Source organism: Tachypleus tridentatus, chromosome 9, assembly GCF_004210375.1.
Source record: "Tachypleus tridentatus isolate NWPU-2018 chromosome 9, ASM421037v1, whole genome shotgun sequence".
NCBI classification, from domain to species: Eukaryota; Metazoa; Arthropoda; class Merostomata; order Xiphosura; family Limulidae; genus Tachypleus; species Tachypleus tridentatus.
Genome location: NC_134833.1, coordinates 49,020,363 through 49,037,472, shown reverse-complemented (window position 1 = coordinate 49,037,472; position 17,110 = coordinate 49,020,363). Strand labels below are relative to the sequence as shown.

The window sequence follows — 17,110 nt, the reverse complement described above, 5'->3', positions numbered from 1 at the left end:
ACACACACACTTTCACTATTGCAGAATGATATATCCTAGAGGATACTGTATTACTTTTGCACTTGATTAAGGGCCATATACCGGATTCACAGAGAACTGTGCTTCTCACTTAAACCACAATGAGAGTTTGAGAGCAAAAAATTGACTATCGATCTCTTGTGTCATGCATTATCATACAATATTTCAATCAATTTGGCTAGTGCTAACTTAGTAAGTGTATGTTTGACAGTCTGTACTAAGCATTAGAAAATACCATCAGACTGAGAATAATATATTGAAATGTGAATTTTCATCACACCTAACATTTAATCCAGCTTTAAAAGCCCCAGGCTATCGAAGATATTTCCTTAAATTTTTCAAGGTTCACAAAAGTATTATGTCAGTTGTTGAGCCATAACATAGTCATTGTATTATATTAGTATGTTAGCTAATAAATAAGCTTCAACCCTTTACTCAACAACAGTAAAGACACGCCAACTTTGGGACAAAATATCAGATATATCCAGAAGAATTCTCTCCAAATAAAAATCTACTACCCATTTCTGAATTTCAATAATATGAACAGTTCTTCTTTTTGGCAAAACGAGTATAGTGGCCAAACCACAGTTCAATATGCTTAAGTCAATGCAATAAGACACAATACTTTCCACATATGCAACTCCATGATGATCTTCAATCTTTGCATTATGCAAATTCTGAATTACTGTTTCGAGGCACTGGGAACCACGTCATAGGTGTACTACCGTATTTCTGTGGTTCATAACAATTGCACAATGTTTCATATATTCATAACGCACTAAACAAATCTTGCGTTTTGTATGCATCAGTACTCTTTGCCAGTTGAGGATGAGTTCATGCATACCTTATTGCATAAAAAATAGAAACAAAGATAGATCCTCGTCCTTCAGTTACCATTTTCAAATTTCCTGGTTGGTCATGAAAATGCCCCCCTCATGGAACTGTCACATCTTATATGTTTGATAGTCACTGATGTTGCAACAGCTTAATCATTACACCGAATATAAAATGTAAATATTCAAAAATCACATTAAGTCTCACACATTGAAGTAATAACCTTTTGGCACTTCTGTGCTTTCTACGTGGATGATGTTGAAAAAAACATTGTTTCGTTACAGGTGAATATGCTCTAAGAATTGTATTGTATCTTAACATTCCAAAATACACACACACATTACGTGTCAACCTTAGCCAAGCAGAAAATGGTGCAGCTATAATTAAAATATTGGCTATAAACCATCAGTAACTTGACGTAAAACGTAAAGCTTTTTTGTCTCTTTTTTTTTTTTCAAGAAGGTAGGAACTAGTTCTGAACTAATATAATATTTGCAGTATCAAGGAACACCAACTATTAAATAAAATTAACACACTCCCATATAAATGATCACACATTTTCCTGGTTTTCAGTTGCAGTATTATTTTATTGATGCACTGGAAAAATATTCTTGTATTGCACATGCATCCAAATTTAAGCTCCATGAAATTTGTTTTAGGTTTAATAACGGACTTTTCCATAATTTAGCTTCACGGATTTGGAAAATAATTCTCTTTTTTTCCATTAAGTAAGAAGTTTTTACAAAGCTGGAAGGAAAAAATTTACTTAGATCAAATTATTATTTCGTTTACCACAATGAACATTTTTTTTATTATTGTGTTAGTTAACAAAAATACATAGTAAATGAAAGCAATGGAAGAACATTGATGTGAAACGAATATGTATTCACATTTAACCTGATTTATTTTGTGAAGTCTACGTCTCATACTCTCAAAACTGCATGTTGTGGTCTTTCTTTTATTTACTGCGTTTGGAACATCTCGTTTTTATGATCAACCGTAATCAGTCATCATACTGATGTTTTACTTTACCTGACAGTTACTCTCCATTTTCTTTATGTCTTGATGAAACCTTTCTTTTTGTTCTTCTCTGTCGGCACCAATATTTTCGGTAAAATAGTAAATATGCGAGTGTAATAAATGAACTTTTGAGCTCGTATTACAATCTAACACTTTGAATTATTAAGCATGTTATTGACAATATTTTTCGTAATTTCGGTCCTTGTTGTTTCATACAAATGTGTCGACGTGTGTGTGTTTTCTTATAGCAAAGCCATATGGGGTTATCTGCTGTGTTTACCGAGGGGATTCGAACCCCTGATTTTAGTTCTGTAAATGTGTAGACTTACCTCTGTCCCAGCGGAGGACACAAATGTCAGTAACATCTTTAAAGGCAATCCACTCTTCTTTATCAGCTTTTTCATTGTCTTATCGAGCTATTTTTCCTAAGTCAGTTTCCTAATTTGAGGTTCAAAACGATCCCTTCTTCAAGTTTTTTCTTAAAATGTTGGGAATTCCCTACATAAATATTTAAAACAGACGCCATCTTTGTCTAAGGTCTTTACAAACTGATTTAGCAAATCAGTTTAAGGACTTTATTTGTGTCAAGAAATCTTTCACGTTCAATTTCGTTTTTTACCTTGGTATCAAGCTGACTCTATGTGACCATTTTATTTAATTCAATGCTGATTCGGCAATCTGCTGTCACATTCACACAAAACAACATTGTTTGTTCTACTAACATACAAAGGGCATTTAAAGTTTCTACAAAGTAGTCAACCATATTATTTGTATTTGACCTTATAAAGAAGAAGTTCGAGATTTTCGAACGTTTTTTTCAAGTGAACCGAAGTGAACAAGAACAGATATGTATATATGTTACCATTCTGAAGAATAATACCTTTTAGATTGCCTTTTGAAGAACCAATGAACGATCGCTATTCACTTGGTTCACATAATGCAGTTCCTAGCATTTGGTATTAATTCAGCAATACTCTTGGAATAAGCCAGTGAATCTTCTTGCGAAAAGTATATATAAATTCGTTCTTACTAGTTAAATGATGATCATGGATAAAGTAAGTTCTTAGTCCAAAATATAGACCAAACACCTCGGAAGAATCCTTTCAAATGCCCAAATCTCGCACCAAATCATTAAGTTCATCTTGTATAAAAAGTTGTTGTTCACCAGAAATTTCAGGTTGAAAGTAATCCCTAACATCATTTCTATTGACATCACATTTAGAATCAGAGTAATCTGTATCAAGAATCTCCAGTGAAGTAGATACTGGTACATCAGGTCCATATAAGAAATTTACTTTTAATTTCGAGTGTTGTAGCTTTCCACGTTACAAAAGTAAAAATAACAGTCACCTCCATGGCTTCTAGGCGCACGCCAGATCGTTGGAATTACAAAAGGCAAATACTTTTTTTTATATTAAGTCCACTATTTCAACTCTTCGACACATATGATGCAAACTTTTTCCAGAGTCCATGAGTTCTGTTAGTCCCAAAGTTTTATTCCGAAATACGCATAATACGCTTTTTAACAAATTCTATAATATTTTAGCTTTGTTTCTTTACAACAAATTTACTACATATATAATGCAATATGTTTAAGTGATTTACACAACTACTTGTTGTTATATGAATGACCGTATAATATTGAAATTAAAAAAAAATAATGTGAAAATGCACACACAAATAAGTATTCTCCAGAAATGACATGTCATGCTGCCTGATAATTATTTTCTTCAACTAGCGGCTTCTTTCTCGTGGGTTTTAGAACGGTCAGCAAGACAAGAGAAATCTGTAACTAGTGGTTTTCAACGCTTTAATCATAATAAAATGTAACTCGACTTCAATAAAAATGTTTCACTTAAGTAAACGTACATGTGGCGTTTTGTGGAACATCTGCAGGGTATGGAGAAAAATAGATATTTTTTGGATCAGCATACAATAATTACCGTAAAACATATAAAAATGTCAACACAATAAAACCATCGAAGGCTTGAGTTCTCAGCTGGAGCTTGAAATATGTGACCAAATACAAGTAGGTTATTCACATAGATGAAATAGTCTTCTCATTGCAGTCCACTCATTGTAAGTTGATTAGGCTTTCAATAGTGGCAGATGAATTGCACTGACTAAATGACATAGCACAGAATTGCTACAGCCCTTTTTAAATACTAAAAACTAGCAGTAAACCTACTTTATTTGTTACTATCCAAGAACTAGATATATTTTACTGAAGAAATGATCACTACTTTCTAGTGCACACAGTCTTTATCTGTGTATGATAAAGGAAATGTAAATCCACTTGACCATGTTCACCTTTTTGAAGTTAATATAAAATGTTAAGTGTTCTTTCCTTTTACTAACAATTACGACTGCAAGACACCACAAATTCTACAAACACACACTCAATTTTGGAGTTAGCTATATCCCTGCTGCTCTCTGAAATCCTATAGAGTATAGAGCATTGTTTTATTGCATGTATGTGCCTGCAGAACTCACCCTAGATGGCAGCTAGATCCACTTCAGTCTCTATTAGTTTAAACTAGTCAATACTACAGCAGTAACTGCTTGTAGGAAGTTTTCCTGAATTTCTTGTGGTGTTGGTGTGTCTGATGTTCCTGTTCAGTAATAAGATATGGACATTTGTGCAACTAGTGTGGCATGTCAAGGTAAAGCAATCACTATTTCCCTTCAAACCAATGAAGCATGGTTGGTTACAATTTCAACTGCATTAACGGTAGAGTCATGGCACTGAGAAGCGAGGAAAACAATGGTGACTCATTAATAGCCTCGGTTGCTGTACTATGATGTTTTACAGCATGAGATATAGTTGAACTCATAAAGAAATAGATAATTTATTTTCTTCAGTCTTAAGTACCATCACGGAACCTATAGGCTATCTCAGAGCTGGGTCCACAAATGAAACGGCTAATTCTGTTGATTTCTTTCTTTGCTTGAGTGCATAATTTGATATACCCAATTTAAAAAATATATTTCCCTAAAACTTACCCATGGTATACAAGATGCTTCTCAGACCTATGTTGAAGTGCATGGGTTTTCTTTGACAATCTCTCTATATATTTGTTACTGTGACATATAATATATGTTTTGTCATATAATCTCTTACAATGTTCATGCAAGGTGGCAACTTTTTCTGAAGCTCCCATTTTCAAACTCTGAACAGAGTCCTTTAAGATTGCTCTGTGCTCCAAAAGGTCGTACCTCTGGCACATCGCGTTGGCAATCATGCTACAATTGTCGTTATCTCTTTATCCATGTGCTCTAATGCATTAAGCATGGGATAATATATACTGGAAACATAGCATAACACGGCTAGTGTCTGATTTTAAACAACAACTTACTTGAAACATTTGAAAAAAGAGGTACAATCTAGATTAACAAATACTATAAATAATTATTTGTCGGATCATGGATTCATTTCTGTACAACGTTTCATCACTAACAATAAGATATGGTCATTTTAAATGTGTTATGTGATCATGTATTACTATTAGAAATAAAACATTAAAAAGAAATAAGTCTATTATCCCACAAATTTAAAAACTTCATATTTGAAGAGATTGTCTCACATCACATCCATAATTAAATCATAGCCCAGAAATGAATTGCGATGTAACTGAAAAGCTGTGCACCTTCACTGGAAGTCGTTGTTTTCTTCCAAAGGTCTAGAAATAAATAAATGTTCACGGATGTGACGTTAATAAAGTAACGTTATCGTCAATATAGTGAAATGACTGGTGTATATTAACATTTACTATCCTTGTCATTATTATGGCAAACTGTATTATACTACCTTCATCATTACATCCGTTCTCGACCATCAAATGCAGATTTCAACCACCTTCAACATGCATTGCTGGCCTTAAGACTCCTTACTATGTCCTAACCCGGCTGACTCTAATCGATAGTTTGCAATGGAGCATGCTAAACTACATACAGCATGTGTATTTCATCACTATTTTCAACCAAAGAAAGATCATGGCTTGCTAACAAAAGCATTTGTATATTATAGAGATATTCAAGACATTCAGTCTGCTCGGCACCATCATTACTTATAACTTCAGCCCTATACCCCAGATTAAAATAATTTATCATTAAATACTGTGTCACAGATGCAAAAAATACTCAACTGAAACACTTATCAACCTCAAGGTGCTGAAACTTGATTGAGAAGGTGTACATAGCACTAAAAACATCCTAGGTCTAGGCGAGTGCTTCTTCTACTACTTGCCATATTCTTGAATTGAGTTCTTATTTTATTCATAACCTCATATTCTCCTTCAGCAACAGAAAAGTGATGTTTGACAATTACACTTTAATTACCATGATTTATAAAGTTGCAGTGTTATTGAGTCAAACAGAGAAAGTAGCATATTCAAAATAAATGCAAATTCAGGACTGGTTAACCAGAGAAGAAGTTGAACATAACCAATAAATGAAAAAAAAAAAATGATTTGTCAAACTAGCACGCTTCTAATTCGCAGCTTGGCTATACTGGTTACTGGGATGGATAAAGGCTTTTCAGATATATCCTTGCGAGACTAGAATAACAAGGATCACGATATAGTATAATTTAAAATTATATGGTCCTACTGCTCAATAATCCAAAACTACTTGTGTCACTGACTATTCCATATAACCCATTCAAGAGGAGAAACCTCAAGTGAAATTATAACATGTTGTATTCAAATAATATATTTTGGTAAAATATCTCATTATTATCAAGATCCTATATTTATATCGGTTTCTGACACTTAGTCCTGTAAGATTTTCCATTGTAATACACTTTGAGTCTGTATGAAACCCTAATAATGTGATAAAAATATCACATGAATAAAATGCTTAGAATTATTATAACATATTAACAAACGAGGTGATTATTTAGAAATTGATTATGTTTCATTGCAATTGATTACTGATCATTTTTACTTCATTAATTTTTTTCTTGTGGCTCAGTAGTAAATTTGAGAAATTTTAACACTAAAAGTACATATAGATCATTCTTTAGCTTAATCGATATACTTGAATAAGACAGATATAAGCTTCATGTATATATATAATATATATGTATATATATATATACAAGTGCTTTATAAACTAAATTTTGATTACATTGAAAATAAATGGTGAAGATATTTAAGCAGTGGTCAATGTATTGTCTATTTGAGACTCCTGCGGGAAATAACCAGGACATCGAAAAATGCCAAAAAATCAAACAATTCTATATTCAGAAATGCACAAATAAAAAGTACTAATCGAGATCTGAAATCAAAGAGCATTGATGATATTAGCTATAAAACATTCATCTGAAATATGTGATCATTGGTCAATAAACGAACTTACACGTGAATTTAAATGTCTGCCGACCTAGGCCTAACTACGTTAAGTTTCAACTAGAACACTTACGTACAAACATATAGTATGATCCTTAATTATATAATAAAAACATAAACCAGCTAACCTACAAAATGTCACACAATACATTCAATATTTCAATGCTTTGATTCATAAAGTTACTTGAATTTTAAAATAAATGAACGCCATAGTACGTAATTGCCTGCAGAATTATCTACAAATATAAGTGGCACACAAGTACTAAGCAAGTAAACCTGTAATATAAAAACACTTTTAAATAACCGAATATCTACCTTCTCGAGCATTTTTTCATAAAACAAAAATGCTGTATTAGCACTTTACGAAAGCTCTTAAATTTTCTCAACGTATCAAGATGTGAGAAAAGTGCTGCATCCTCGAAAGAAGTGGATGGGTATTCAATATCTCGGTTGATGCTAGGTATAATTAGTTATATTTTTGTAAAATCAATATTCCAAACTTACAAACATTTAAGCTAAACAGTATTTTTATTTTAGGTTTTTAATTCCATCATTTTGTCAATACAAATAATAAATACATGGGACAAAATGTGAAACTTATTGGCTTTCTGTTTCTTAGTACAATAAGAAATTAATTCTCTAAGTTATAACTTTTCATTCATTTTTGTTCAGTGTAGATTTTTGCAACTAATGGGTGTGTTTTTCGTTAATATTAAATAAAGAGATGTGTTATCGACTCTGTTGCAAGTAAAATCATCATATTTACCGTCTGTAGAAAATGTTAGAACTTCAATATTATTTATTATGTTTCAACATCCGGAAAAAAAAACTTTTAAAAATATGTCGTTGAAGAAAAACAAATAAAGTACAATGAAGTATAAATATTTCTAGTCACATTCTTGATTTGAACTGTATTTAAACATTATTACTTACCGAATGGTTGTTCATTATTTGCTGGTCTTTGTTTTAGCCATATTGAAGTAGTTTTAGACCACAGAAGAAAAAAACATAAAAGAGCATTTCCCAATTCCGTGAAGCTAATCGTTAAAAACATAATAGTTTTATTAAATAGCCAACAGTCAGAATATGAAAGAATTGTAAATATACGTTCAAAGTATACATGTAGTTCAATAAGATTATACTCTGAATGATGCTCACGAAATCAGTTTTGTTAGCATCATGCACAAACACCCTCACGGATCACAACATAAGTTCTACCTTGAGTACAAGTGGTAGAAAGCAGAGCCAATTTCAGAATGCAGCTTACCACACGACTTCCCCGCTTATTCTGGTGAGATATAAACCTGTATCTCAACATCCTTAGGCAAGACTGAGTACACATTGGTTACTCTCAATCGACGTCAGATGGCAGCAGCAATAAATCGAAATCAAATAAAACTGCGTAAGAGCATAAATATGCATATATATATATACCTAGAAGTAAGTGTATGCTTTGAAGGGAAAATGTCCAAAACGAGAGAACTGTTTCATTTTCTTCCAGTTTTAGGCCAGCATTATCTTCTTGTTAAAAACTGTGTCTAGCCTACATTAATAAGAAAAACAGACTGGAAATGCAAAAGACCCTTACAAAATGTTACGGTTATTTATACACGAAATAAATAAATATTCAAAGAACTTCCTGTTTACTGTTTATAGTGATGTAATTATTTGATTTTAAGTTATTTCTTATTGTATTTCTTTAAACTCACTTGTAGTTCAAACAATGCTCAAAGAAAAATTAAATTTGGTAACACATTTTCAGTCTTTAACACATTTCAGTAAGATAATGTATACATAATTGTATAGTGTACAGTGTTTGTTCCTTTCCTTATTAAGTTTCGTGTAGAGCTACTTGAAAACTATTAGCGCTATCCATAGTTTTCAGGCAATAGGCTAGAAGGAAGACAGCTTGTCAACACCACCCATCCTCAACTCTTGATCTAGTCTCATACTAACAAATAATTAGATTGATCATAACGTTAAAACGCCTTCATGGCTGAAAGGGCGAGTATATTTAGTAATAGGATTCGAGTCCGCGACCCGAAGATCGAGTTACCTAACTACCATGTTTTGATACACCTTGAAAACAGCTACGTTAGTTTTGGTTTGTATTAGGGCAAATCCATCGAATAATTTCACTGATAATTGTACAGTCTCACATTAATAGTGATCACAAAATTTAATCTAAAAAGAAATGTCTAAGATCATTATACTTTCTTACGTGACTTCAAGAATTAGCTCCCGTTTGGGTAAATGACCCACAATTTAAATGGTAGAAGAAAATTAAGTTAAGTTACATACTATCGTTATTAAAATAATATTAAAGATGTATAAAAACTCTTTAGCTAAAATAATACATTACATCTTAACTAATATGTGATAAAGCTTTGTTTTCTCACTCATAAAATGCAAGTAATTACTTATATGTTGAAGATTATAGCTTTTAGCTGCTTTTAAACTTAAATTGAAAAAAATCACTTTAATTTTTTTTTTAGCTTAAACATTTTTATCATAAATTCAACAGAAGCCTAAAGGTTTTTCTCCTTACTACAAAATTTATGTAATCTGCATTTCCCTCAATACTCAGCATAGGTCGAATAATCCTAGGGCATTCGGATGACATCTATTTACGTGTTGTTATACTCATCCTTATCATACTGTGTTATTTACACTTTACTCAATACTTATCCGAGAACAAATAATTTTATATAAACAAAGCATTTCCTGAATGCCTGGACGAACATCTTGTTTATATGTTTATTCTGATAATTGTATTTTTGAAATTGAACTTTTGATACAATCATAACATATTCACAGCTAATATCAAACAATGCCATGTGTTATCGTATCATTAGTAGATGTAAACTATGAAATCGTCTTCTCTTTAGCAAATACTTATTATAAATAATCACCAACTTTAATTTCACCTACATATCCTAATTGTTAAGACTTCAATAGATATATGTGTTAATAAAAACAAAGCTGTCTTTCTATAAAAATATACGTACTGTGTAATCAAGAGAAAACAGTATAGTTCTGATTATATATCTACTTTAAAACTGTTTCCCCAACAGAACAATAATCATAGCTCCAGGAAGATCCACAGAGATTTGTATTCTTAAGCCTTAAAATAATAGGGTTTGTAAGCCTAATTTTGTCAAAATGAATTCAATAATACTATAATATTGTGTGTTATCAATAGAATAATGATAATCTAGTATACAGATACATTTAAGACCAATATAAGTTCAGCTGATGTAGACATGTTTAGTGCATTACATGCCCTACTTGTTTAAGTTTCAATAGCATTTAATAATAAAATATTCTAACTACAATGAGGCCCATGGTGGATTAATATTTCGTATACGAAAATGAGAATTCTAGATTTCTAATACTAAGGTACAATAACTGATTAAAATGTTTATATCTTAATAAACCAATATTAAACATTGATCAAATGGTGTCATGCAAATGAAAACATTTCTATTCATCCCTGTTTTATATTTCATAAAAACGGTGTGACACTCTTACCGGTTTATTAAATTACTAAAATTAAATTTTTAGATGCGGACGAAATTAAGCAATATTATTAATTTTTCGGGATGTAAAAAAGACATTAACACTTGAATTACCTTCAATATTTTATCACTAAATCAGTTATCATGGAAAGAATTCTCTGATCCTTCCTTACAAGGCCAAAGCGCAAGGAAGACTTAAGTATTTTCTTCCACACACGTCTAGCCAACTTCCCTGTAATGAACAGTTACATCTAGAAAAAGTAATTTATACTCTTTTTAAGTGTATAGACTTATTATAACCGTAATTTTAAAACCGCTTTTCATATACTTTTGTTTTCAGTCCCCAGATTTCTTACAACCGTTGAGGTACTTATGACGTAGATGCAATGTTAATGATTCCCATACAGTTTCAGCTGATAATCTCCTCACCAGCAGGCCGTCTAGAATGTTGCAGTTAAAGACTACATGGAAAGCAGCTAGCCAATATCACCCACCTTCAATTCTTAGGTTAATATTTTATCAATGAATATTGGGATTTACCATCACATTACAGCGACGTTCATACCAGGTCGCAGATAATCTTTGTGTTTACTATACTTTTCCTTTGCTCTTACAATATTAGTCAAACTAGTTTATCATAAAGGCGTGAGTGAATAAAGACTGAACAAAAGCACGAATACTTTGTTGGGAGTTAAGTACAGAGCAACACACTCGGCTATCTGTGCTCTGCCCACCATGGGTATCGAAACCTGGTTTCTAGCCGTATAAGTATGCAGACATTTCGCTGTGCCACTGAAGGACACAGGGAGACGTTTGTTTGTTCTGTTTGTTTTTGAATTTCGCACAAAGCTACTCGACGGCTATCTGTGCTAGCCGTCCCTAATTTAGCAGTGTAAGTCTAGAGGAAAGGCAGCTAGTCATCACCACCCACCGCCAACTCATGGGCTACTCTTTTACCAACGAATAGTGGGATTGACCGTCACATTATAACGCCCCCACGGCTGAAAGGGCGAACATGTTCGGCGCAACGGGGATGCGAACCCGCGACCCTCAGATTACGAGTCGCACGCCTTAACACGCTTGGCCATGCCGGACCATATTATTTTATTTATAATTTTATATGTTATCAAACTTTAGGGTCTCAGAATGTAAATATCAGCACGAAGACGTTGTTATTGTTTTGAATTAAGCACAAAGCTACACAATGGACTATCTGTGTTCTACCCACCACGGGTATCGAAACTTGGTTTTTAGCGTTGTAAGTCCGCAGACATACCGCTGAGCTACTGGGGGGCACACGAAGACGTAAGAATCATTCCAATGTATCACAAAACTCTTACGTTGCTTAGATTTTAATAAATACATCGATAATCACATGAATTCCTTTTAACTTATCAGTAATATATCCAACTGATGAAGATCTGTTTAAGAAAAAATACATTTTTATCTAAAACCTCACCTTTTTTTATTTAAATATAAGGTACTCTAAAGTTATAATAGCAGTTTCTAGTTGTTTCTCCTTTGAGGAAGAAATACTTCTGTTGGAATACTGTCTAAATATTTGTTTTCCTAGATGTATAATTTATTTCAACTTACGCTCCTGCTGCTACATATTTTCTTTCATTCAGGATTAGGTGTATAACATTATCGAATTGTTCGAAAGCCAGGGGTAACAGGTTGTGGTATGCATATACACAAAAATGTAGTTTGAAATTAAAACATTTCTATTTAATGCTTTTTCGACAATTGTATATTAACATCATTTTAGATATAAATTAAGCTTCACAAATTAAATATCTTTTATTTTGTAAAAATCTCAATGAAATATCACATAATCGATTACTCCTGTTATATGTAATAAAATATTGTGTGCATTAAGGTCCATTTTTATTTTACGTTTAATGTAAATTGTGATTTTATTTATATAAATATATTTTATATTTGTACTTATATTTACAGAGTTCATTATCTGTCTTGATCCCTTCTTTAATGCAGAACAACTACAATATTAAAAAAACAACACAATAGTTAACTATAACTCTAAAAGAAGTAGTTTTACATTAGTTGACGTCATGTCCTTTGTTGGAACCCACACATACAAACTTAAATTTAGTTAGATATATACCATAAACGTTTGTTTACTGTAAACCCCCATGTAGGTTAAAAGCCAAATGGTTGTCTGAAGTTACAAGTCACTTTTTGGGTTATTTTATTGTGAGACGAATATTTCACTCAGTAATTTGATCATTAACAAAAGTCGCATATTTCAATTTATATACTTCCGTGGTGTACACGCTCTCATCTCTAGTTTTCTAAGTTACAACATCTAAAGGTCCTTAATCAAAACAAAAATTAAACGAGTTATACATTTGCTTTTCAACATGTGCTTCAAAACAAGAAATTAAATGCATGCATATGAAACAGTTGATTGTTTTTTTTTTTAATTACTTGTTTCTAACGAAGTTATAGATCTTCCTGTGAGATGTATTTAAATTAGGTTACAGAAAACGATCTTTACATCCGGATAATTTATAAGGTGTTTTGTTTTTTTACTTTTACCAATTCTTCGCCTTTGCGACTTCTTCAGAGCTAGTACATAAAACTGTTTTCATTTTAAATTATATTAACTGAGATTTAGAAATAACCTTTTCCTTAAAATATTAGTAAAAGTAATCAGAACGTAGGTTTAGTCCCTGTCTACGATTTAATAGAGGAATATACTTTATGGCCACAAAAATGTGTAGACATATACAGTTTTTCGACAGTTACACTAATATTAGTCATGCGTGTGTTAATAAGGTAAGCGTTAGGACTGCATATGTGCCACCCCCAGTGGCAAGCAAAGCGGTATGTCGGGGACTTCCACCACTAAAAACCGAGTTTTGATACCTGTGGTGGGCAGAGCATAGATAGCCTATGTGTAGGTTTGTGTTTAACTACAAATAAAACACTGCCTATGTAGAGATGGCTCCGATTGTTCATCGAGATGTTATTTTAAATATCTCCTTAATAGTTCATCAGAACTTTACAATCTATACAGTGTTCACTTTTAAACAATATCAAGGTAATGACTGAGTTGGGAATACCTGTAAAAATCGTAACAAAATGTTTAACTTTCTTGTTCTTCTGTTTCTTCTTATTACATACTAACTCAAAAACCAGAACAATAGTATCAACCAACTTCATTTAGGTGATATTCTCAGAGTGTCTGCTTTTGTACGTTTTATCAACCAGTAGTAATTTAGAAAAAACTCGAAATTGTTGTGCAAACGATGAAATCATTACCCCTTACAGTCTGCTTTCTTACAAAAGCCGGTGTTCCTTTTCATGTACAGGGTGAAATAAAAATTACCAGGCAATAATAGATAAATAATAACTATTACACTTGGAATCTCACTGTATTTAAAATATGATTATAAATACCACCTTATTATATCTGTTTAAACACTTCACCAAATTAAAAAGAGCAAACAAATAAAGAGAACTTTTCAGAAAAATGGAAATAAATGTGAGGATGGATAATATCAATCTTTAAAAAACACTGGAAATAGTATTGATATATAGTAAAGATGGCATCAGACCTCCATAATAACACAGTCAAGAGTTAACATATATATTAATATATATATATATGCAACTATTCAATCAAAATTGAATTTAATATATCCTGGTTTTTTGTTACCATTCTACTAACATATTCGAACCGTGTTGTGATCAACATTACTATATGAGTACATACTATATGTGCATATATGTTATTCTGTAATGTCTTCAGCTCAGTAATTTAGCTGGGTATACTTTTTAACACACCACTGAGATGAGCTAAAATAAGTGTAATATTAAAGAAATATCATTTTCAAATACAAATGCCATACCTACTATATTGTTTACATTTATTATTTAAATACTGATATTAGCCATCCCTACATTTACTTCCTTTTTTGAAATATTTTTTCTTTACTTGTTAATAATCCAACTTAATTGTACATCTCTGTAAGCAATAGTTATGTAGTCGTCTTACTCACTCTATAACCTCATTTTATCAATACTTCTTTTAATATATACATACCTTTATCATTAAAAAAATTGTAACTTGCTTAAATATCCCACAACTAACATATATCCTTAAGTAAGTGGAACCATTTCAGCATAACCAGAGTTAATCAGTCTATATATATATATATCGCGCTTATATTTCCTTAATAGATACTAAGAATAATAGTTTTAATTAAACTAAAAGCTAACGAAAATATACATAGAAATTTGTCATTCAATACTTAATTAAGATTTTCATATTCAAATGTATGACTCAGGAAATTAAATGTTTGAATACGTTTAGCCACTCAGTTAACTTATTTAACTCCATCGTAATCGGAGTTTTGCTTCAGACTGTAACTTACCTTACTCTTGTTGAATAAATACGATAAGATACCGTGTAACAGTATGAGCCTATTTTACTTCGGTTACATTTACTTTGTGCTTTTCTATATTTCACAAAGACGTCACTGAATTATTAATAAAAATAAACAAGAAATTACAAAAGCCTTTGAGTGAAGACTTAAGTTATCTCCAGATTGTGTATTACCAATAGCAAGAACTTCAAATATCATATTGATCCATGCAAGCATTTTGTTGCAACAACCATAGTCAGATAGGTTCTGGTACAGTGTAAATACTAGAGACGATGCTTTTGGGAAAGCTACACGAGGACTCTCTCTTTAAGACTAAAGGAAAAACCATAGTCAGAAAGGTTCTTGGTACAGTGTAAATACTAGAGACAATGCTTTTAGGAAAGCTACACGAGGACTCTCTCTGTAAGACTAAAGGAAAGACAGTTAATCATCACAACCCACCGCCACCTCTTGAGCTACTATTTTACCGACGAATAGTGGGAATGACTGTCATATAATAATGTCCCCATGACTGAAAGGACGACTATGTTTTGTGTGACTTAGATTCAAACCCGCGACTCTCAGATTATAGGTCGAGCGTCTTAACCACCTGACCATGCCAGACCTTAATTTAGATAGTAAGAAAAGCATGTTATATGTCATATTTCTCTAGAAAAGCATCGAAAATGTAATAAATTATTTTTGTCCGGAATTTATCTTATATCAAAGCCACTATGTATTATGTGAACCTGTATGTTTGTGCACTGAAAAGGATGAACATACAGTTGTCAGAAAATATTGAAAGGAAGAATTTATTGCATATCATTAGGCAAGATCACAAAGTAGTCTGAAACTTTCTATATTATAAGGAAAAAAAAACTTTAATCAACACTAAATATAAGAAGCATAAGTGTGATATTGTAACAAAGAAGCTTTCTTGATAACAATAGATTTTAATAAATGTGAAAATCAAATGAATATAAGTACTACCTCAGGATTCATAGACCAGAGCTGTTTCATTGATCGAAGTAATCCAAAGCTACTATTATAAATACTCAATTTCGACAAGGTCGTGTAAAGATGATGAATTGCTGAGGTTACTGGCCTATATGTATCTCATTGATGCGTCAACAACAGTAGGTGTGTTGTTATACGTACTTTGTTAGGTGATATAATAGGATTAGGTCGTGAACAGAGAGAGTATTGATATAATAAAATACCTTTAAAGTCTCCATACATCCCACGATGTGACGCTTAAACCTTCACTACCAGAAAGCATGATCTAATTTCGTCAAGGTAGCAGGAATAGTTAAGCATGTAACGGTAATGATGGATAGTAAATATAGGCGTGGTTTTAAAAAGAAGAGTTGTGTAGGTACGACGTCAACATAAAAACACTACATATTTTATAAAGTATGTCTTTAGGAAATTAAACCTGGTATTAAAGCCTTGAAAATCTACTTTATTAAACAGTTTGCTGAAAAAAAGGTATGCAATCGACCCTATAAAATATAGAATTTAATCCAGGCAGAAGTTCAGTGACGAAAACCTTTCCTTGACTCTTTGTAGAGTCATTGGAGTACATCATAAAACAAAAAGCAACTGAATTACGTAATGTCAGTTAAACAGTATTACTCATTAAGGAATGATAACATCAAAATTATAACAGGAGTTACATTAGTCAATTACGTAAATATTACTCATCATTGCAAACACAAGCACGAGTATCTACTTCATAAAAGTCAAATAAATATCTTTATGATGGTTTTTCACTTCTTTTCATGCGCATTTAAAATTGTACTGCATACTAGATACATTAAATTCATCTCTTCCAGACTACGACAGTGATGATTTTATTTACATTTCAAATAGAACTAAGAATATTCCTCTAGAGAATTATTTCTTGGTATTTACAGACGAGCTTGGTGGAAATTACATGATATTATGGGTCAGCTGTGGACCTAATGATTATGGAAACTAA

General features: G+C 32.1%; 1 protein-coding gene across 1 annotated transcript in view; it reads right to left on the bottom strand.

The window, feature by feature from the left end:
• The window catches only part of LOC143225213 (protein turtle homolog B-like), a 261,798-nt gene extending 253,301 nt beyond the window's left edge, over positions 1 to 8,497 (bottom strand). Inside the window, exon 1 of the mRNA XM_076454228.1 lies at positions 8,154 to 8,497. Within this exon, the coding sequence (XP_076310343.1) occupies positions 8,154 to 8,274 (121 nt within the window). The 5' untranslated portion in view covers positions 8,275 to 8,497. The remainder of the gene's footprint in view (positions 1 to 8,153) is intronic.
• Positions 8,498 to 17,110: the final 8,613 nt, after the last annotated feature.